Source organism: Lathyrus oleraceus, chromosome 7, assembly GCF_024323335.1.
Source record: "Lathyrus oleraceus cultivar Zhongwan6 chromosome 7, CAAS_Psat_ZW6_1.0, whole genome shotgun sequence".
Classification (NCBI taxonomy): Eukaryota; Viridiplantae; Streptophyta; class Magnoliopsida; order Fabales; family Fabaceae; genus Lathyrus; species Lathyrus oleraceus.
In genome coordinates this window covers 171,009,770-171,033,332 of record NC_066585.1, presented here as the reverse complement: position 1 = coordinate 171,033,332, position 23,563 = coordinate 171,009,770, and the positions used below count along the sequence as shown (strand labels likewise).

Here is a 23,563-nt window from a genome sequence, read left to right as displayed (position 1 = left end):
ATAAAAACAGAATAAATTTTCATAATATATTATTTTTCGGAATATATTATTTGTTATATTATATTTGTATTATATCAAGTCACAAGTAACTGTCATCTTTTCTGCCATCCTTGCGACGGTTGAATTATAGCAAATAAATATGAAAAAATCTGTACAAAATATTGTGTAATGTGTTAGGAAACTACGCAACATTTTCTCATAGTCAGATTCATGGAATAGCGATATAAATGCGGAATAATAACACACAAAGTTGCTAAGACTTTTTATTTACTGGAAAGATAAAATACACATTGTATTTAAGAATTTCTCTCACTAGTGTATTTCTCTAATTATTGAAAATGCTCTCAATGTTGGAATGAATATTGTTTTGGCTTTTACATCTTATATAGCCAAAGCATTGGATGCATCATCCGTAACCCATTCATTACGGTTCATATAAAGTAGTAACATCTTCCATTTACTTCTAAATAATAAGAAAACAATGACCATCCAAATAATAAGGAAATAATGACTTTTTCAACAATCTACCACTTGAAGATTAACTTCAGTCGGTCTTCACATCGCGATCATGCAGCAACCTTCTCTGGTATATTATTCTAGCAAGCCAACTGAAGTTGAGCATAACTTCAGTTTATCAATAGTTACCACCTTTGTCAACATGTATGATGGGTTCTTACTTCCGAGAATCTTCCTCAACGTTAATATCTCATCCTCAAGCAGAGTTCTGATAAAGTGATAACGAAGATCAATGTGCTTCGTTCTAGAATGAAATGCTGAATTCTTAGCCAAATGTATTGCACTCTGACTGTCGCTGTGCAAAACACTCCTCTCTTGGATGAATCCCAACTCTGTCAATAATCCTTGAAGCCATATCAACTCTTTGCTAGCTTCTGTTACTGCTACATACTCAGCCTCTGTAGTGGATAGAGCAACGATCTTTTGTATCCTCGACATCCAACTAACAGCTGTAGTACCAACAATAAATATGTAACCGGTGGTACTTCTTCGATGATCAACTTCACCGGCAAAGTCTGCATCTACATAGCCTTGTACTTTTAATTCACCTTTACTAAAGCACAAACATTTCTCCTTAGTGCCTCGTAGATACCTCAAAATCCATTTCACAGCTTCCCAATGGGCTTTACCTGGATTTGACATAAACCTGCTTACAACTCCCACTGCATGGCCAATGTCTGGCCTCGTGTATACCATCGCGTACATCAAACTTCCAATGGCTGAAGCATATGGAATCTTAGCCATCAATTCTTTTTCTTCCTCCGTCTTTGGGGTCTGGTCCTTTGATAAGCGAAAATGACTAGCTAAAGGTGTGCTAACTGGTTTGGCATTGTCCATGTTGAATCTTTGTAAAACACGGTTGATGTACTCCGCCTGAGATAACTACAAAATTCCTCTTTGCTTATCTCTCGTGATTTGCATTCCAAGAATCTTCTTTGCTGGACCCAAGTCCTTCATGTCAAATTCTTTTGACAATTGCATCTTCAAGTTTCTGATTTCATCAATATCTGGACCTGCTACTAACATATCATCGACATAAAGTAATAAAATGATATAACTTGAATGATATCTTTTGAAGAAACAACAGTGGTCGGCATTGCACTTCTGGAAACCTTCTTTGTGCATGAAGCTTTCAAACTTCCTATACCATTGTCTTGGAGCTTGTTTTAGACCATACAAGCTCTTCTTTAATCTGCACACCATTTTCTGTTTGCCTTCTTCTAAGAAACCTCTTGGTTGATGCATGTAGATCTCCTCATCTAAGTCTCCGTGAAGAAACCCAGTCTTCACATCCAACTGCTCTAGGTAGAGCTCTTCACTGGCAACAATACTTAACACAGACCTGATAGTATTGAGCTTCACAACTGGCGCAAAAAATTTAGTGTAGTCAACTCCTTCTTTTTGCTGAAATCCTTTGACAACTAGTCGGGCCTTGTATCTCTTAGAGCCATCATGGTCTTCCTTCACCCGATACACCCATTTGTTGTGAAGTGCCCTTTTTCCCATAGGTAACTCAGCAAGTTCCCATGTCTGATTGGAGATCAAAGACTTCATCTCGTCTTTCGTAGCAAGTTCCCACTTGCTAGCATCTGCTGTCTGACATGCTTCTGCATAATCTTCAGGCTCCCCTTCATCTGTCAATAACATGTAGTCCATGTATCTCCTGTTAGGAACATGAGTTCTATAAGTCCTTCTTAATACAGGAGTTGGATTCGGAGGCTCTGATATGCTAGGCTGCTGCTCACTGCCTTGTTCAATTGTTTCCTCTAGCTGAGGGTTATCAACTATAGGACTTTCTAAGACATCGTCCACCTCTGCATAAACTGGCCCACTCAAATCTGAGTTGTTGACACATGTATTCTGTTTGTCCTTGTACATCACTCTTTCATTGAACATTACATCTCTATTGCGGATCATCTTTTTATTTTCATCATCCCATAAGTGATACCCAAACTCATCCTCACCATAACCGAGGAAAGTGCATTTCTTTGATTTGGGGTCAAGCTTGTTCCTGCCATGATCACTAATGTGCACATATGCTACACAGCCGAAAACTTTAAGATGTGAGAGTTTTACCTCTTTTCCGCTCCATACCTCTTCTGGTATTCTATGCTCCAATGGTACCGATGGACCTCGGTTGATTAAGTAAGCTGATGTGTTGACTACCTCTGTCCAGAACTGCTTCGGTAAGCCTGACTGCACGCGTAAGCTTCTGGCTCTTTCAGTCAACGTTCGATTCATACGCTCAGCTACACCATTCTGTTTAGGCGTACCTGCCACAGTCCTCTCCATTCTTATTCTGTGCTCATAGCATAACTTCTTGAACCTGGTGTCTACATATTCACCACCATTGTCAGTTCAGAGCTTTTTGATCTTCAATCCAGTCTCGTTTTCTACCATCGCTTTCCACACCTTGAAAGCCTCAAATACGCCAGACTTATATTTCAGAAAGTATATCCATACCTTTCTGGAATGATCATCAATAAAAGTCACGAAGTATTTCTTTCCACCAATAGATGAGACGGTAGTTGGACCCCAAACATCATAGTGGACAAGCTCGAGTCTTTCCTTCTTTGGAGTTCTCCCACTTGTATGAAAGTTAACTCTCTTCTGCTTTCCAAGTATATAGTCTTCGCACATGTCAATTTCTATTGACTGAAGACCCGGTAGTTTTCCATTTAAGTGCATGACTTTCATCCCTTTCTCACTCATATGGCCTTTTATATATTTTTATTAAACTAATTTTTATTTGATAAAATTATGTGTGTGCGCGCCGGTGTTATTTTAAATAATTCATCCTTATATAATTTTTTTTGAATACCAAAATTTCAAAAATCACTTAAATTTGAAGTTATTTCAAATAGATTTTCACATAAATTATTTTTGAGATATATTTTTCTAAATTATGATTTTAACTATATTTTTATAATTAATAATATATATTTATTTTATAGAATGTCAAAATTAGTCTTTCATAATAAATTTAAAATAATTTATAATATTTTGAGAAATATTATTATAAAAGTTATTTATAAAAAATTAATCTACTTCTTAAAGTAAAAAAAGGACCTATAGCATTTAAAAAGAAATCATACAATGATAAAAAAAATCAAAAAACTTATCAAATGACCGTTGTCTCAAGTTTTCCGAAATCTTGGGTAAATTAGTTAGAATTTAACAAGAACAAAATAAATATAAATTTTATTTAATCATGATTTAATTTCACTAATATTTTGTGAGATCTCATTTACCTATAGTTTTAATGTGAAAATTTTGAGGTATGTTACGATAGTTAGAGCTATCAAAATACGCTATCGCATATGGACCGACCCATTAGACTCGAAAAATCATAGGGTTTCGATCTTAAAATTAGAGCTCATATTTTCAGGGTTTTTTAGTCTGGTCCTAAAAAGTCTTACACCCATTAGGACTACCTCGTATGGGTCGTAGGTAGTCCGTTAGACGCATAACTATAATTTTAAAATAATTATATTAATACTTATATTGTCTTACTATAAAATAACATATTAATTTTTCTAATCTCATTAAATTTTATCTCTATACTATTTAATTTTTTTCTTTTAAATCTTATACATTAATATAATCAATATTTTTTTCTCGTATACTGTTAGTTTTTTATTTTAAATATTCGAATATTATTTTATACAATCTATATCCGTGTTATATTTAAAAAAAATACAAAATTGATAATATAATATTCAAAAATATATTAGGTTTAAAATAATATAATTTATTAATAGATTTCAGTTAAAACTCAATCTAAATCAAACTTCATTTTATTTTACTTTCTAGATTATATAATTTACTAACTATTAATGCAAATATTTGCATTTAGTTTTGCAAGGACGAAAATTAGTTTTAAATAAATTGAAAATTAGTTTTGAATAAATTAATTCTATAAGAATATTTTACCCAAAAATAAATTGAAAATAAATCATTTATATTGAAATTATTCACAAAATGGTGAAATTCAAATGAGGGGGTCCAGCTCAATTTAATGTGAGTTTAGTGTAAAGTTTTTGGCCACATATATGCGCGTGTGTACAGCTATCGCTATTGCACCTAACATCGTTTTGTTTGATTCTAAGGACCGTACTAAATGTGGTTGCTCTCAAACATTTACGATTGAAAGCAGAGGTTCAAAGTTGTGGGTATTAGTGTCGAGTTAATGTCTTTCATAACTTGTAGTATTGCTTAGACTTTTTATATGATGTATATATCAAAGGTTAATTTGGTAAAACAACTTGGCGAGTATCATTCATTATGAAACAAAAGTTTTAACTTAAATATTAACAAATATTTATTATATAGGTAAAACAAATAACTTGGCGTGTACCATTCGTTATGAAACAAAAGTCTTAAAATTGTCGGTCGTAAATATTAACAAAATTTAATTACTAATATTTTTATTAGGTAATGCAATTGTTTTCAATTTTCTTTTGAATTAAAATTTATTTTATTTTTATAAACAATTGTATATTAGAAATTGAGTAAAGGTATTCGCCATAATACAACAAAAAACCAAATGAATCGGTTAGCACCGGAACAAAGCCAGAACAAACCCGCAAATAAGAGAAAATAAAAATACTATAAATTGCGAAAAATAAACCTTAAGGAATGCATGCCAAAGGATTGAAGCACCTGTCCAACCAACAAAATGCTGGTTGACCAGGATGTTTTGCAACAAACCAATCCCAAACCAAAATCTTGAACAGGTCTGTCACATCTTCCACATTTTTGAGTCCTCCCTTGAACAATTTCTTGTTTTTGCAAAGCCAAAGTGACCAATAAAATTCCAACCAAATCAAGCATTGATACTTCTTCATTACTCTATATTTAAGTTTTTGACAAAACAACTTCTAGTGGGCCACCAATGAAACTAAATTATCATGCACAATAATGCCCAGCCAACCAAAGATCTTAATCCATACATGAACTATAACATTGCACTGAAGGAAGAGATGCGGGACTAACTCATCTTCGTCAAAGCACATAGGACATACCAAGTTATGCCTTCCACTTAAAATTCCTCTCCTGTCTAGACCATCCTTATTAGGCAACCAGATCAGCAGGAGTTTCCAACCAAATAAGATAACTTTGCTCAGAGCATTAGTCTTCCATAACCTTTTCAACACGTCTAGAATAAGTTCATCTACATGTAAAGCTGAATCAGAAAGGTAATATAGTCTTTCATAGCTTGACTTCACAAAAAAATCCCTCAACATCCCTCCACTAAATGAAAGATTCTTCTGAGTCATGTTGAGGATGAACAAATTGAAGGATATATAATAGTCCATTATACCTCATCTAAAATAGATGGGTCTATTCTCCACCTCCAAAGATTATTAGCATGGTTACTCATGTCATTAACTTTGAGTTTGTCTAAGGGCAGAAAGATACAAACCTGAAAACAAATTGTATTTCCGATTGTAATCCTTTTTATTATTAATAAAATGAGATTTTAATACATTGGGATGGGTTATTATTATGTTTGCAACTTATATCTTAAAGTTTCTTAGAAAATAAACAATATAACATTTGCATTTGCATATCATGCATCATGTTGCATCTTGGTCTTGCTTTGAGCAAATTAGTCAGGGGTCTTATTTCTTTCTTGGTCTTCATTCAGACAAGTTGTCTCACCCGTACAATACTCGAGCTAATCAGTTGAAAAAGATGGACCGTCTAGAGTAAGATAACTGTGAGCTCCGTGAAGAGGTAACAACTTTGAGGGATCGATACGAAAGGCTTACTGCTATGATGGAGGCTTTGGCGGCTGCCCGGAATCAGCCTCCACCTCCTCCTCCGACTCCGCTTCAGAGGATCGTGATTTCCGAGATTGTCTCTATGCCCGTCTCAATGGCTCCCATCAATTCTCCACAGCACCACATGCCTCCTGGTTTTCCTTGGAGCATGCCTCCCAATTCTGTGCCTGAGGGGTACCAACCTGAAGTTCCAATGGCTCAACATGTGATGTCTGTAGCACCTCTCATGGTTCATGTTGTTCCATATGTTGAATAACCTTGTTTTGATTATGCATAAATATGAAGATTTTTTTTTAAATGAACTATAGTATCATTTCATATATGGATATGCATTTAGACATATTATTGTCCACATGGAAAGTTCATGGAAATCATATAAAAGTGTTTTAATTAATGCACCAGTAAAACTCATATATGTTATTACTCAATTCTATGTATATTTTCACACTTTCCTGTTATGGTATGGCAACTACAAATTATGGATAGCACTCAACAAAAGATGTGGTTGCATTCTATTCTAATATTGAATGACAATAATAGACTTTTCCCATACAATATTTAATTACTTCTATTACTTGTTCACTATTCTCATTCTTCTTCCTCTGCGTGTGTGTGTATATATATATATATATATATATATATATATATATATATATATATATATATATATATATATATATATATATATATATATATATATATATATATATATATATATATATATATATATATATGTAAGAGATTAATGGAATGCGTTGCCTTTTCATTAATCTGAATAGGGTATATATACAACAATGTGTAACGTATGTAATTATGATACAATCCTAATTATAGGAAATTATTTATGACTAATAATAATCAAATATTCTATTCTATCACACCCCCACAGTCGAAGCGGGAGGTTCACGGACGCTTAGACTGGTCCGAAAATCATCAAAGAGAATGCGAGGAAGTCCTTCGGTGAAGATGTCTGCAATCTGATGTCTGGATGGGACATGAAGGACGCGAGCCTGACCACGCGCGACCTTTTCCCGAACAAAATGAATGTCCATCTCAATATGCTTAGTGCGCTGATGCTGCACAGGATTACCAGATAGATAGATGGCACTAACATTGTCACAATACACCAAAGTGGACTGAGGAATAGGAAAATGGAGTTCTAGGAGAAGATTGCGAATCCAACACGATTCTGAGACAACATTGGCAACTCCCCTATATTCGGCTTCAGCACTAGAACGGGAGAGAGTAGGTTGTCTTTTTGAAGACCAAGAAATAAGGTTGTCCCCTAGAAAAACACAGTAACCAGATGTAGACCGTCTGGTGTCAGGACATCCACCCCAATCAGCGTCAGTGTAGGAGATCAGTTTTGTAATAGGAGATGGTGATAAATGTAATCCAAAATGTAAGGTGCCCTGAACATAGCGCAAAATGCGCTTAAGAGCAAGCATGTGTTCCGTGCGAGGGGCGTGCATATGAAGACAAACTTGCTGAACAGCATATGATATGTCAGGTCGAGTGAAGGTGAGATATTGTAGGGCCCCTGCAAGACTCCGATACATGGAAGGATCCTCATAAGAAGTGCCGGAGGAGGTGCTGAGTTTCTGTTTGGTGTCAACAGGAATGGCTGACGGTTTACAAGACGCCATGCCAGCACGTGCAATGATATCTGAAGCATAAGTGCTTTGACTGAGAAACATACCTCCAGGATAACGAGATACTGCAATACCCAAAAAGTAACTCAGAGGACCCAGATCCTTCATGGCAAACTCAGATGCTAAGAGTGACATAATTGATTTGCAGAGGACCTGAGTGGAGGTAATGAGGATGATGTCGTCTACATACAACAAAATGTAGGCGATGTCTGAACCTTGTCGATATATGAAGAGAGAGTGATCTGATGTGCTATGACGAAAACCAATAGTGGCGACGTAGTCAGCAAAGCGTTGGTACCATGCCCTGGGCGCTTGCTTAAGACCATACAATGACTTCTTCAACCGACATACATAATCTGGATGACGGAGGTCGCGAAAACCCAATGGCTGATGCATGTAAACAGTCTCATGAAGATCACCATGTAAAAATGCATTCTGGACATCCAGTTGATGAATGGGCCATGATTTGGATAGAGCAATGCTGAGCATTGTTCGAATGGTAGCTGGTTTCACCACGGGGCTGAAAGTCTCATCACAATCCACACCTGCAATCTGTGACCTGCCATCACCTACAAGACGAGCCTTATAACGCTCAAAGGAGCCATCAGAATTCTTCTTATGTCTAAAAATCCACATACATCGAATAAGATTAGCATCACAAGGACGGGGAACTAAATCCCACGTCTTATTTCTAATAAGAGCATCAAATTCAGATTGCATTGCAGATTTCCAATTCGGGTCTGATAAGGCTAGTTTAGGATTTTTAGGTATGGGAGAGATGGTGTGGTCGGAGTGAGAGATTGATAAGTTAAATATTTTGCGGGGTTTAACAATGCCTTTCATGCTACGTGTGGTGATGGTTCGTGTAAGTGGAGGTGGATGTTGTTGAATTTGTGGTGATGTGGGAGAGTTTATTGGAGTCGGTGGGTTGGTCTGAGAGGTAGGAGATGATGATTGTTGGTTTATTGAGGGGAGTGGCTGGTCAATTTTGCTTGTGGGTGTTGATTGGTTATGTGCAATAGGTGGTGAAATTTGATTTTGCCACTGATGTATAAGGTAGGGGTGAAGGTCATCATCTAGGAATTGATAAGAGTGAGGTGAAGGGGAGTGTATCTTGGTGAAGGGAAATTGAGTTTCATCAAAGATAACATGCCTTGAAATTATTAATTTCCTATTAGACAAATCAAAACACTTGTAACCTCTATGATTCGGTGGATAACCCAAGAAGACACACGGAGTAGAGCGGGGTTGTAACTTATTGATGGTAGACAACAGGAATAATGGATAACATAGACAACCAAAGACTCGAAGGTGTGTGTATGTGGGATCACGACGATACAGAAGTTGTGTTGGTGACTGATTATGACGTGTTTTACAGGGAATAATATTTAACAAATAAGTTGCCATGAGGAGAGCATGATGCCAAAATGAGGGGGGGACATAAGAATGAGCTAGCATAGTGCGTATCATATTATTAATGGTTCTTATTTTACGTTCCGCTTTCCCATTTTGTGAGGATGTGTGTGGACAAGAGAAACGAAAAATTAGACCATGATCTGTGCAATACTTTTGAAAAGGCTCATTATTATATTCACCGCCATTGTCACATTGAAATGTTTTGACTTTTTTTGAAAATTGAGTTTGAATGAGTTGAGTAAGTGACTTGAACGTTTCAAACACATGGGATTTTCTGCTAATAGGAAAAGTCCACAAGAAGTTTGTAAAATCATCTAAGTATAATACATAATATTTATGACCAGCAGAGCTTAAAATTGGAGACGTCCATAAATCACTATGTAAAATATCAAAAGGCATCAAGGTCGTAGTTTGAGAATCAAAAAATGGCAATTTAACCTGTTTGCCTAAAACACAAGAGTCACAAACAACAGAAGAATTAAAAGGTTCACAACATATGAACTTATTTTTGCGAAGGGAATTTAAAACAGACACGCCAGGATGACCAAGACGACTATGCCAGAGACTGGAAGTGAGACCGGCAAAACTAGGAGAAGTGGTAACTGGATAAAGATCTCCACGACTGTCACATCTGAGAAGGGAGATCCCCGTCTGAAAGTCAGAGACAGTAAAACCAAAAGGGTCAAAGGAAACAGAAACATTGTTGTCAGTGGTGAGTCGTCTCACAGAAATTAAATTTTTAATAATTTTCGGGGCATGCAGGACATGTTTAAGGTGAAGTGGTTGGTGAGATGTGTTTATTTGTGTGTGTTCGGTGCCGTGAATTGGAATTTCATGGCCACTGCCAACAATAACTTTCTGATTTGAATTACTTATAGGAAAATAAGACGAGAGATTACCTTGTGATGCAGCTGTGTGAGATGTTGCGCCCGTATCCATGTACCACTGATTGTCAGGAGTGTGGAGTGACATTGTGTGCATTGCGGTCTCAATGTCTGTCGGTATCTGAGAGGAGGTAGAGGCTGCATACACCTGAGGACGTTGTCCTAGAATGCCTGGTTGCTTAGGAGGACCGGCAGGGCGTGCCCACTGAGAGGTGGGATATGGACACGGTGGCATAGCCCATGGTGGTGGAGTCCAACCCCATGGTTGCCAGGCTGGGTACTGTTGTTGCTGCTGCCAAGGAGGAGAGGACCATGATGGAGGAGTGTTGGGAGCTCCAGGCTGAGGACCACTGCGGTTATTGCGTCCCCCTCCGCGGCTCTGGTTGCCACGAGAACGAGAACGGTTGTTGGGGCGGCGGTTGCCACGCTGAGAGGTGTCTTCAATAGGTTTTGACTTAGTGGTGTGCATGGCAGCATGAGAGCCTGTGTTTGCCATCTTAGCCATACCGGCTTCTTCCAAAGTGAGCATTGAACGAGCCTGATAGAATGCAGGGAGAGGATTACTCTGGCGAATCAAGGTGGCAACACTACGGTAAGCTTCTGGGAGACCCGATATCAGCTGAAGGACAAGACGATGATTGTTGACAGGGGAGCCGACATTTCTCAATTGATCAGAAAGCATCTTAAGACGCTGACAGTAAGCAGAGACATTTGGAAAATCCTCCATACGAGTGTTAGAAAACTCTTGCTCAAGAGTGACAGCTCGAGCATTTTGGTTGTCCTGAAAGATATCTTCTAAGCGATTCCAAGCTTCTACTGCAGTCGAGTTGGGTTCCAGGATAGTGGTCAGCAAATCAGTAGAAATGGTGGAATAAATCCACTGGAGAACGGTGGCATCAAGAGTGGTCCATTGTTCATGCTCGGCATCGGTAGGGGTTGGAGGTGCTTTTTCCGTAGATGGAACAATGTGATGCAAGACTCGATGTGAGCGAGCATGAATTCGGAAAAGCTCGGCCCATGTTCCATACTGATCTTTTTCCATCTCAAGAATAATAGGAATGTGGTTCCTAATGTTGGAGACAGCAAGAGCGGGATGAAAATCATGTTTTGAAACACCGGTGGCAGCGACGGACTGCTCGGAAACATTGGCTACAGTGGGAGTTTTCTGAGTATTGTGGTTGCTATTGCTGTTTTCGGAATCAGACATGACTGCTTCTTGTTTCACAGTAACAATTCACGAGTAGAATACAACAACAGTGGACAACACGGACGCGCAGAGGAGAGAAATCACGGCGTTGTGGTGTGCTATCGTCGGAACAGAGATGTGAAACCCAAAAGAAAGGAGATCTGAATTGCGAACAGAGGCGAAGAACCAGAACAATCCGCGGATTCGGCGGTGGTTTTCGTGCACGGTGGTGCGACGGCGGCGGTGCGAACAGAAAAGAGGATGTGTTCGGCGGCGGCGGTATGTAGAGGACGAAGGTCCTGTGGCGGCGGCAGCGGCGGTATGTAGAGGACGAAGGTCCGGTGGCGGCGGCGGCGGCTGCTTCACGAAGGAGAATGAGGAACGCTTCTGTTTTGTTTTTCTGATACCATGTAAGAGATTAATGGAATGCGTTGCCTTTTCATTAATCTGAATAGGGTATATATACAACAATGTGTAACGTATGTAATTTGAAATTATTTATGACTAATAATAATCAAATATTCTATTCTATCAATATATATATATATATATATATATATCCTTATATATATATATATATATATATATATATATATATATATATATATGTGTGTGTGTGTGTGTGTTTGTCAAAAGTTTTCATCGGTGCTGAATAATATTTTAATTTTTGTTCTCATATTGATCAATCGCATTTGTTTTGTAATAAATGAATGAAATAGTATTGTAATAAATGATGTGTGAATTTACCGATGAATATGTTTTGGTCAAATTGTCTATTTGAAAAAATAAATTTTTATAAGAGTATTTGATGAAGAATAAACTGAAGTTGAAAATTTAAAAAGTTTAAAGAATATGATTTTGTTGATTATCAAAGTAGTCAAATTTAGGGGTGTTCGCGGTGCGGTTTGGACGGTTTTTCCGATAAAAATCATCTGAACCGCAAGAGAAAAAAATATGCGGTTCGGTTTGGTTCGGTTGACTTTTAGAAATAAAACCAAACCAAACGAAATCAAATCAATGTGGTTTGGGTTGGTTTGGTTGGTTCGGTTTTTTATAATATTTTTATTGAGTCATATATACTCCTATAAATAACGACATAATTTTGTGTTTAAATAACATCAAAATTCATCACATTTAGACAAAAACGTTTCATTCAATATACAAAAAATCAGATTAGACAAAAGTGAAATAAAAGACAAATATAAATAGTAGTATAAAATAATATCAAAGACATTATAATAAAACATAAAAAAACATATGAGATGAGAGATTAGATAATATGAAAAAAAGAACATAAGAGATGCGAGATTGAAAAGAAAAGTGCAATAAAAACGTAATTGGAAGAGAAAATAGTAACATAAAAGATAAAAAAGAAAGAACATAATAGAGGACTTATTATAGTAGAATATGCGAGGCCTACATGGAAAAGAAAATGAGAAGAATGTGTGATACTATTATGAGAGATTTAAGAAGGTTGAAATTAAAACCCTAAGTGTGATTAAGAGAAAATCGTTTGTAATTGTAAGGTTAAGGGATATTAGGTTTGAGGTTTGGATTGGATGTGGGATAAGTGAAGTTTGGGTTGTAACATAATGCGGTTTGGTTTGGCTTAGTTCGGTTTTCAAAATACAAACCGCAAATCAAACCAAACCGTGCGGTTTTATTAAAAAAATGAACCAAACGAATCCGAACCAAATGCGATTTTTTGCGGTTTCGATTTGGTTTGGTTTGGTTTGCAGTTTTCTATTTGGTTGGTTTTGTTTTGAATACCCCTAGTCAAATTTATTAAAGTCCATGATTTCAAATTATGCAATTGATTTTTGATTTAGATTCTATTATTGAATCTTGAGATGTGGAATTCTTTGTGAACCTTATCACGAAGGATAAGAAATTTGTGATTTCCACATATAAAGAACCTCGCGAGGAAGGTTCTTCATGGACTGCTGAAACATAATCTTAACTTAGAATAAGAAAGAGAGTCTAAAAGGCTAAGAATCTAGGGTCGAACAAAATTGATAATCAATTTTATTTCTTTTATCTAATGGAAGGAAATACTAAGAATTTTGTTCGTAAGATTCCTATTATTCTTCAAGTGGAAGATTATCCTAAGACTTATAAGGAATGAATAGCTTCAATGGACTCCTCTTGTTTAGAAGGAAGTATTATATTATGATGGTACACTAAACACCTACAAGTCTAGATTAATGACGAAGGATGTTTTAAACAAAAAGGTGTTTATCATTTGATACATATGCACTAGTAGCAAGCACAACGAAAATTAGTGTATCATTTGCATTAGCTTATTTGCATGACCTTATAGTTCATCAAATGGATGTCAAAATGAAATTTCAATATGGAGATCTCGATGAGGAGCTTTACATGGGACAACCATAAGGTATGTGTTTTCTGGTAATGAACAAAAGGATTCACCAATTAATTGGGAGACACGCAACTTAGGAGAATATTTTTCAGTCATTATCATAACAGAAATTCAAATATTTTGTCATCATCAAAAGGGGAAGATTGTGAGAAATACATCTTATATCTAGTTCAATTTTGATGAAGACAAAAATTATCAAAGAATAAAAGGATCAAAAGTATCATGCACGTGAATGATGATCCTGACCAAGAATGTTTAACATAGAAATTCAAGTAAAGATTTGAGAAAAGTGAACATAACTAAGGTGCTCATTACAATTTATACTATACTACTTTAAATTGCTCATCATTTTATCTATCAATTCATCTAAAAATCTTCTTGCATAATCATGCATGATTATAAATAAAAAGCGGTCTTCATCTAATTCTTGTGACAAGTGTTTGTACACAAAGTTGTGTGAGAATATTGTGATATTTCTTTGTCTCTATGTTGATTACATGTTGATGATTAACAATAAGATGAATGAAATTTTTGAAACAAAGAGGTTTCTAACTTCCACATTCAAGATGAATGATCTTGGACTAATTGACACACTTTTGGGTGTCAAAGTAAAGTGAAATGGTGAGGGTTATGAACTTAGTCAAACACATTATGTTGAAAAAGTACTTGACAAGTTCAAAAACTTATATTTCAAGAAAGTGAATACTCTATTTGACCCTAGAGTCAAACTTCAAAAGAATAATGGAAGATTTGTGTCTCAATTGGAATATTTAAGTGCATGCAATGTACTAGACCCTTCATAGCATTTGCAATTAGTAAAATGAGTAGATTTTACTAGCAGTCCAAATGGCGAGCACTGGAAGGCCATCATTAGAATTTTTGGTTATCCTATGAAAACGAAAAATCTTGGTCTCTATTATGGTATATTTCTTGCCATATTAGAAGGATATATCATACGAGTTTGGTATCAGGTATTGAATATCATAAATCTGCATTTATGTGGATATTTACACTAGCCGGGGGTACAATTTATTGGAAGAGCAAGAAACAAATATGAATCACTCTCTCAACCATAGAATTAGAGTTTGAGGTTTTTGCTTTCGCTGGTGAAGAAGTTGAGTGGTTAAGGGACCTTTTATTAGAAGTTCCATTGGCTAAAGACAATGTTAAAAGGTGTTGATACATTGCGGTAGTCAAATCATTTTACCTAGAGCATACAAAAGTGTATAACAGAAAGTCTAGGCAAGTAGGACTTAAACATTCCTTTGTGAGAAAAATTGATTAAAGATGAAATCATTTCACTCACCTATATATGAACGAGCTATAATTTCGTTGATGCATTTACTAAGTCACTGGCTAGAGACTTAATAAAAACAACCTCGATAGGCATGGAGTTGAAACTCCTTGAGTAAGAGTTTCAACAGCGGGGGCAACCCAATCTTACGTTAATAAAACATTAACCTCAAAATTCAATGGGTAACAACAAGTCGTTGATTTGGATGTTTGTCTAACATTTCGTGATAATGTTGACCTTTAAAATGAGGGTTGAGTTTTTATTGAAACTCTTAATGAAGTTCAATACCAAGGGTATGTGTTTCATGGAAAAGGATACAATGTGAACTTCAATTATGTGAATTTCTTGATGGTGTCATCTCAAAGTGAGAGTTGGAGTTTCTCTCATGAAAAATTCATGAAACAGGAAAGCATATGACCATAAATAAGTGTTAGGCAAGATATGTAGGGGAAGAACCCTTAAACAATGTGTGCAAAGTAACGTCAGTCTAATCATATGGATTAATGGTTTAAAAGCATTGCTACATAACATTCCGATTAGACTTTGCATTATCCTCACTAAGATTAAGTTTTAAATCGAAAGATACCTAATTGTATTAATATTTTTTATTCTCTTTCTCTTGAATTGATCTTGCCATTATTATAACAAGTGGGAGATTGTTGTAAATTATTAAGAATTAATAATCTCGAGGGTGTTCCAAAATGACAAGAAAATATGCAAGTGAATTTTGAATTCAGAAATAGGCAACACTTGTGAAGTGTTGTAGTGGCTTTGAATTCAGAAATAGACAACACTTGTGAAGTGTTGCAGTATGTTTGAATTCAGAAATAGACAACACTTCGTGAAGTGTTGTAGAATGAAAGTATGCATCTCTTGAAGAATGTTACAGTAGGCGAAACAATGTAAATTTTGGTAAAAGTACGTAACTTTTGGCAAAAGCTTGTAACTTTTGGTAAAAAGAAGTTGTTTCACCAAGGGTCGCAACCTTGTGAAACAACACCAACATGACCTATAAATAATTCATTTTGAATTCAGAAAAAAACATAACAAAAAACAGTGAATCCTCTTCACATAATTCTAGACACTCTTCCCTACATTTGAATCTTCATCAGTCTTATGCAGATTCGATTAGAAGACTGAATTATTCTGAGTATTCTTGCGTTTCAACTCTAAAACTATAAAAGTGTGCTTAAAATAATTTTAAAGAAAATAACACCATTTACAATTTTAGTCTCGATCTATTCCATTTAAATTAATTTTCTATCATTATCTTCATTGATGCTAATTGTTTTCAATTCTACTACCAAATCTTTGATTGTGTCATATGATGTCACATGTTTCTTTCCTTTGGAGATGTTCTATCATGTTCTATAAAGCTTAAGATAAAAAAATAATTTACCTAAAAAAATTAAAGCTCGTTGTTAGATAAATTAGATATTGAGTTGAGAAATTGATGTTAGTCTAAATTTGTAATTTATCATGAACATAGATTTTCAATTGTTATAACTTGGATCTCTATTATCAAGTAGTGACGAAGAGAAAACTAAAATCTTAATTGTTTTCTTTATCATCAATTTTAAGTAACTTCACTTCGCAAGTTTTCAAACATACCCCCACAATGTATCATAATATTTATAAGTCCAATTATAAATGACTGAAAAAAGTAATATATAAGAAATTGTCTATAGATTCATCATTTGAACATTTTCAAAGCAACATTGAATGCATTTAATCAAACAATTTCTACATGTAAAGGAGTAGCATTAGGATTCTCCAAAACATGTATAGTTTTTCTTGGAGACACTGCCATGAGTGATAGAACAAACGGTTTAACCTTCTCAGTAGTTTTGATAATAATCAAAAACAAAACTCTATACAAAACAATCATACCCAACAACACTCCAAGATCAACCCACTTTGAGTAACTCATATCCACATGCCATTTATTTCTTAGAATCTCTTCACCACTAATGTAATTGAGTGATCCACCAACTCCACCATCTCTATCAAACTTTAGTCCTTCAAACTCATTTTTATAGGATCCTTGAAAAGCATACCTATGGAATGCAATGTAGAACATAGGATATCTCCAAAATGGGTTTGGAAGATCATTTGGCAATCTAAAGAACCCACCAGCCAACATCATGATTCCTTGAATTCCAGCACCAGTTATGATTCCCATTAGAAAATGAGGGACAATGCTTGCAACTATCATCATGAGACTCTCTACTAACATTAGACATGAAAATAGAGCACAAATGAAATATAGAAAATGTTGATATCCTTTTTGAAGACCAGAAGGGTAATATGCTATAGCCCCGGGAATCAGTGAAACCATTAACAAGTATGGAAGAGATGAAACTGTGTTCCCAATTACATATGCAGTAACACCGTAATGTCCATTCAGTCTTTCACGTTCAAATACCTACACAAATTAATAGAATCTATGAACTGACACGAACACAGACACATCATTTTTCAGAGGTTTCGGTGTTAAAGAGTTATCTGGTAACTACAAATATATATTGAGTAAGTAGATAAAATGTACCTTCATGTCCTCAACATAAGAAGGAAATCCACCAATGGTCATGAAAGTTAGGAATGAAAACACAAACATAAGAAATGAACCCCTATCCTGAATTGAGCCATAACTTTTATCCAAATTATTAAAGACAGTGGCCAAACTTATAGCCAATGCAATATATATGCCGAGGCGCAACCAATAATAGCCTAGATCGCGAAACATGTTCACAAAAGATCTTCTGGTAAGAACTAAGCATTGATTAAGAAAGCCAGCATGTTTTTTCTTCTTGTATGTTGAATTATTGTCCTGAAATAGTCATCGACGTAGCATGTCAATGTTTCGTATTGCGATAGTTAACTTTCGATTCGACTAATAAGAAATTAGACGAGACCTTTTTTGACAGTACTTCTACTTCATTTGTAACTTCTTGGTTTATTTCGGATGATTTAAATGAGGTCACAAGGATACCAATTGCTTGTTCTGTGGAAATTGTTCTACTCATATGTGCTAAATCCATCTCAATATCCTAACATAGAAGCATTTCAAAATGATTTTAACAAGTTATGCGTGTTCGAATATCTTAAAATAGAAAAAACACAAATGTGCTATTGATGCTTGATGAACAAGTTACCTGATCAAAATCCTTGTTTATGGTTTTAAGTAAATGATCGGATGGATTTTGGAGAGGAGGACAAGGAAATCCATTCAAAGCAAAAAACTACATTGAAACAAAACCGAAATCAATCACCGAGTGGTGATCAATTATATAAAACTAACAATTAACATAAAACCGAATTAGTCCTAACCTCAGATGCGGCCGAAGCAGGTCCAAAGTAAACTGTTTTACCCGAAGACAAAAGACAAAGATTATGAAAAAGTTGAAAAACTTCGGAGCTAGGTTGATGGATCGACGCGATAATAGTCCTTTGAATTCCATCTTTTTTTCCCAAGGAAGCAATTCTTTTCATGACATAGTAAGAGGCAGCACTATCAAGTCCACTAGTTGGTTCATCAAGAAAAAGAAGACTAGGATGTGTTAAAATCTCAATGCAAATGCTAACTCTTCTTTTCTGACCCCCGCTTATGCCTTTCACACCCCACCCTCCAATTCTTGTGTTAGTTGCATCTTGAAGACCCATTTCTTTGATTGTAGAATCAGCTCTTTGTTTCTTCTCTTGTTTGGACATTGTGTCAGGTAATTGAAGTTGAGCTGAATAGTAAACTGCTTCTTTGACAGTTAAGGTTGTTAATAATGTATCATCTTGTGTCACATATGCCTGAGCATGAGAATGAAAATGTTAATTAATTGAAAGAATTTAGGGAGTAATTATTGATTAGTTTATAATTGAAGAATTATGGATTTGTTTATATATGTACCGAGGTTCCATAAGCCAAGGCTTGTTTGTTGCCATTGATCAGAATCTCCCCTGATTGTCTTGTGTTTGAACCTAATCTCCCTGAAATGCATATATATGAAAGAATTTTATTATTTTCAGGGACAACATGCATTAGAATCTAATGAAGAAATGAATTTATTATAAATAAAAACTCCATATAACTGCATCAAGTTGGCGTTTCTGTTCCCACCAAAGACTAATACAAGTTTATTTTTTAATTCACTGAATAAACATATATTTAGTTTAAATATATTGCTTTGTCAATAAATTTAAAATGTAAAATATTTTACAATAGAGATCTTGGGAGTATTTTAGACACAAACATATATAAGAATCAATTTAACACTAAAGATTTGTTTGAATGATTGAAGAGTGTAGTATAATTTTATAGTAAGATGAAATATATAGGTTGATATTATTATAATTGTATAGTTAAATTGATGATGAAATATTTATTTATTTATTTTTAGAAGATAAAATTTTAATTATTAAAGAAAATTGAAGATAAAATTGACCAATTGTACCATGAATTATCATTAAATTTTATAGTTTCACCAAAATTAAGGTACCCACCTAGATTTTGATAGATCACCGCCAATTTAAACATATACTACAAAATATGGAATACGTCAAGATGAAGAAGACACGTCTCTATTTAAGAATTAAAACCACATGGAACATGAAGGTAGTTTAAATTTTTGGTATTCTATGTTGACACTCTTTTTTCTTTCATATGTTACATAAGTATAATTCAACACAAATAATGAAAAGTCAAAAATAAAAGAAATAAAATATCAATTTTACCAAATTAAATTTATTAATGTTGATTATCATAAACACAAAAATAAAAAGTGATAAGATAATGCAAAAGAAGAGATGTTAACTATACCTGCTAAAGCATCAAGAAGTGTGGATTTTCCAGAACCAGAAGGACCCATAATAGCCAAAACCTGACCTGGTTTTGCATAACCAGTTAACCCTTCGAGAATTGATTTGCTTTCATTCTTCGAACCAGAAACAGTTACCCATAGATCCTTCCAACTCAAACAAACTCCCTTATTTTCTTCTCCTCCATTATTCATCCTCTTTGAACCAATAACATTACTTGATCCTTTCATCTCAATCTCTTGGATATTAGGAACAGCTGAAACAAGAGAAGTCATTGTAATATGTAAGTAAACATAAGAATTTGTCTAAAGACAAGACAAGTTGCATGTATTTATATAGCATGATGTTTGGTATGAGGATTCTTTCGGAATTTTGTTTTTACGTATCGGTCTTTGTTAGTATAATATTTAAGACTTTCAAGGTAAATTGCTAGTCCATTTGTTTATGTTTAATTTCAAAGATGACTCACAGAAAATATGGGGGCGGGGGACTTGAATCCGCAGCCTTGGTTAGGAGGACCTTCCTCTTTTTTAGACAATAGGGAGATACTTAAATGTGTTTAACACGTTGTGCTGGACAAAATGGATTTTTAATAGGTTGACTTTGTAGAATAAATTTTAATGTGTTTAAGTAAAAAAATTATTTTAGTTAAAATTGAGTTAAAATATGAATATTGTTCTATTACTATTACTAGTAACTGTAACCTGTAATTGTGCGATGCATGGAAAGTATCTTATTATAAAATTGAAATTTAATATAAAATAAATTATTATATTTTTTGAATTATTTTTTATATAATATAGTAAATCATTACAAATATAGTAGCATATGAACGCGTTTATTGTTATCATTAGATAGAAAAAAAAGTTGGAAGAAAAATTGACATCCATGTGAATCATGTTACTTAACAATTTGAAATAATGAAATATAAATTTTAGTTGGTGTTTCATAACTGCAATAAATTTAGAAAAAACATCATAGTAGAGATTAATATAAATTTTTTTTTTTTTGAAATCAATATCCAAAATATAGAGGATGATCGATTTCTTGATTAATAAAAAAACCACAAAGTAAAAAAGAGAGAGAAGAGAAAAATAGTTCAAAATGATTTAAAATGAATTATTGATTCAATTACACATTAGGGAATAATGTTTACAATTGAATCTCAACTACACAACTTTTTTCTACTAATTAGGGTTATCAGGGATCGATGGAAAAGTGATGACTAGTATGTAATTTATAATAAAACTAAACTTTAAGTTTTAACTAACATACTAAATAATTGACCCAATAGACTGACTCAATTCGACATGCTAACTTAAATAACAAACTAACATATTCCGATAACTACACCAACTCTTCGAACTCAACAGAGCTCTTTCACTTCGATAGAGTTTGTTACAACACTAGCTTATAAGTCATAAGTTATAAATCTCCACCTTAGAACAAAACTTTGAACCACAAAACCAACTAGTTGTCATCATGCAGTCCTATCAGCTCTTTCACTTCGACAGAGTTTGTTACAGCATTAGCTTATAAGTCATAAGTTATAAATCTCCACCTTAGAACAAAATTTTGAACCACAAAACCAACTAGTTGTCATCATGCAGTCCTATCAGCTGCATACGGTGGAAAACTTGCAACTTGGAAATTTCTTGGTCAACATATCAGCAGCACTGTCATTAGTCAAAACCTTCAGCACTTAGACTTTTCCACACTCGATTATCTCTCTGACAAAATGCAACCTCACATCAATGTGCTTGGTTCGCTCATGATAGGCTGAATTTTTCGACATGTGTATTGCACTTTGACTATCACATTTAACAGGGATTGTTTGACCTTGAAGTTTCAGCTGCTTAGCAAAACCTTCAAGGCACAATGCTTCTTTAACAGCTTTCGTGAGTGCAATATACTCCGCTTCAGTCGTTGATAAGGCAACAACCTTTTGAAGTGTTGCTTTCCAACTGATTGTTGTGCCAAACATAGTGAACACATATCCAGAAATATATTTTATGGAATCCATATAATATGCATAATCAAAGTCGACAAATCCTTCAATTTCTACTTTATTATCATCACCATAGGTCCATCGTAAATAAGGACTCTACTCAGAGACTCGTTTATGTACCTTAGAATCCACTTCAATACTTGTCGGTGCATCTTTCTAGGATTGAACATGTACCTTACACTTGGATTTTTAACTACTAGAAAGTCAACAAAGAATGTCAATGAAAATATGTTTATTTAATAAATATTAGTGAAGTGTCTTTAAGAGAAGCATTAATGGTTAGTCATCGACAAGCCAAAGACAAAGGCTTAACCGAGCCATCGACACAGCAAGGTATGGTTTGGAGGACTCTCAGGGAGAAATCCTCAAAAAAATCTAAATATCTAGGAAATATGTCCAAAATCTCGAAAAATATAGTCGACATAACCATGTCCAGACTCTCGAGAAGGACAATTTATAGGAACCATCATTCCACCGACAAAGAAACTAGTCGAGTATGGTATAAAAAGACTTAGTAATTTTATAAGTCTCATAACTTTGATAGGCATCGTCAACAGTACGTTAGAACAGTTATCATTGAAAGATCGTGAAGAAGTGGAAAAGCTAACATATTTCGATAGTTACACTAGCTCTTCAAATTCAACAAAGCTCTTCGACTCCGATAGAGTTTGCTACAACACTAGCTTATAAGCCATAAGCTGTAAATATCCATCTTAGAACAAAATCTGAACCACGGAACCAACTAGTTGTCATCATGTAGTCCTATCAGCTACACACAGTGGAAAACATGCAACTTGGAAATTTCTTAGTCAACATATCAACAACACTGTCATTAGTCAAAACCTTTAACAGTTGGACTTTTCCACACTCGATTATCTCTCAGATAAAATGCAGTCTCACATCAATGTGCTTGGTTCGCTCATGATAGGTTGAATTCTTCGACATATGTATTGCACTTTGACTATCACATTTAACAGGGATTGTTTGACCTTGAAGTTTCAGCTGCTTAGCAAAACCTTCAAGCCACAATGCTTCTTTAACAACTTTTGTGAGTGCAATACATTCTGCTTTAGTGGTTGATAAGGTAACAACCATTTGAAGTGTTAATTTCCAACTGATTGTTGTGCCGAACATAGTGAACACATATCCAGAAATAGATTTTATGGATTCCATACAACCTGCATAATCAGATTCGACAAATCCTTTGATATCTACTTTGTTATCATCACCACAGGTCCACCATAAATAAGGACTCTACTTAGAGACCCATTTATGTATCTTAGAATCAACTTCAATGCTTATCGGTGCGCCTTTCTAGGATTGGACATGTATCTTACACTTGGATTTTCAACTACTAGAAAGTCAACAAAGAATATTAATGAAAAGATGTTTATTTAATAAACATTAATGAAGTGTCTTTAAGAGACACATTAATGGTTAGTCGTTGACAAGCCAAAGAAGAAGGCTCAACCGAGCCATTGACATAACAAGGTATGGTTTGGAGGACTCTCAGGGGTAAATTCCCAAAAAAAATCCCAAATATATGGGAAATATGTCCAAAATCTCGAAAAAAGACAATCGACAGAACCATGTCCAGAATCTCGAGAATGACAGTTGATACGAACCATCATT

The 23,563-nt window shown here is 34.8% G+C and overlaps 1 protein-coding gene across 2 annotated transcripts; it reads right to left on the bottom strand.

Moving 5' to 3' along the window:
- Positions 1-16,765: 16,765 nt before the first annotated feature.
- Positions 16,766-20,489, bottom strand: LOC127101291 (ABC transporter G family member 1). Of its 2 annotated transcripts, XM_051038664.1 has the most exons (8): positions 20,393-20,489; positions 19,925-20,179; positions 19,016-19,095; positions 18,445-18,915; positions 18,270-18,356; positions 18,030-18,164; positions 17,663-17,944; positions 16,766-17,539 (listed from the first exon to the last, which is right to left on the bottom strand). In XM_051038664.1, the coding sequence occupies exons 2-8, from the start codon at positions 20,151-20,153 to the stop codon at positions 16,847-16,849; spliced, it is 1,977 nt and encodes a 658-aa protein (XP_050894621.1). In that variant the 5' UTR covers positions 20,154-20,179; positions 20,393-20,489; the 3' UTR covers positions 16,766-16,846. The 2 variants fall into 2 exon arrangements, with proteins under 2 accessions (XP_050894621.1, XP_050894620.1); XM_051038663.1 differs by having other exon boundaries at positions 19,925-20,438.
- Between the last annotated feature and the right edge of the window lie 3,074 nt (positions 20,490-23,563).

Coding starts and splice junctions, on each gene's coding strand:
- LOC127101291 (XM_051038663.1), bottom strand. CDS start 20,198: ATGACTTCTCTTGTTTCAGCTGTTCCTAATATCCAAGAGATTGAGATG. Junction 19,096..19,924: donor ACTTCTTGATGCTTTAGCAG/GTATAGTTAACA, acceptor TATGCATTTCAG/GGAGATTAGGTTCAAACACA. Junction 17,945..18,029: donor TAGAAGTACTGTCAAAAAAG/GTCTCGTCTAAT, acceptor TGACTATTTCAG/GACAATAATTCAACATACAA.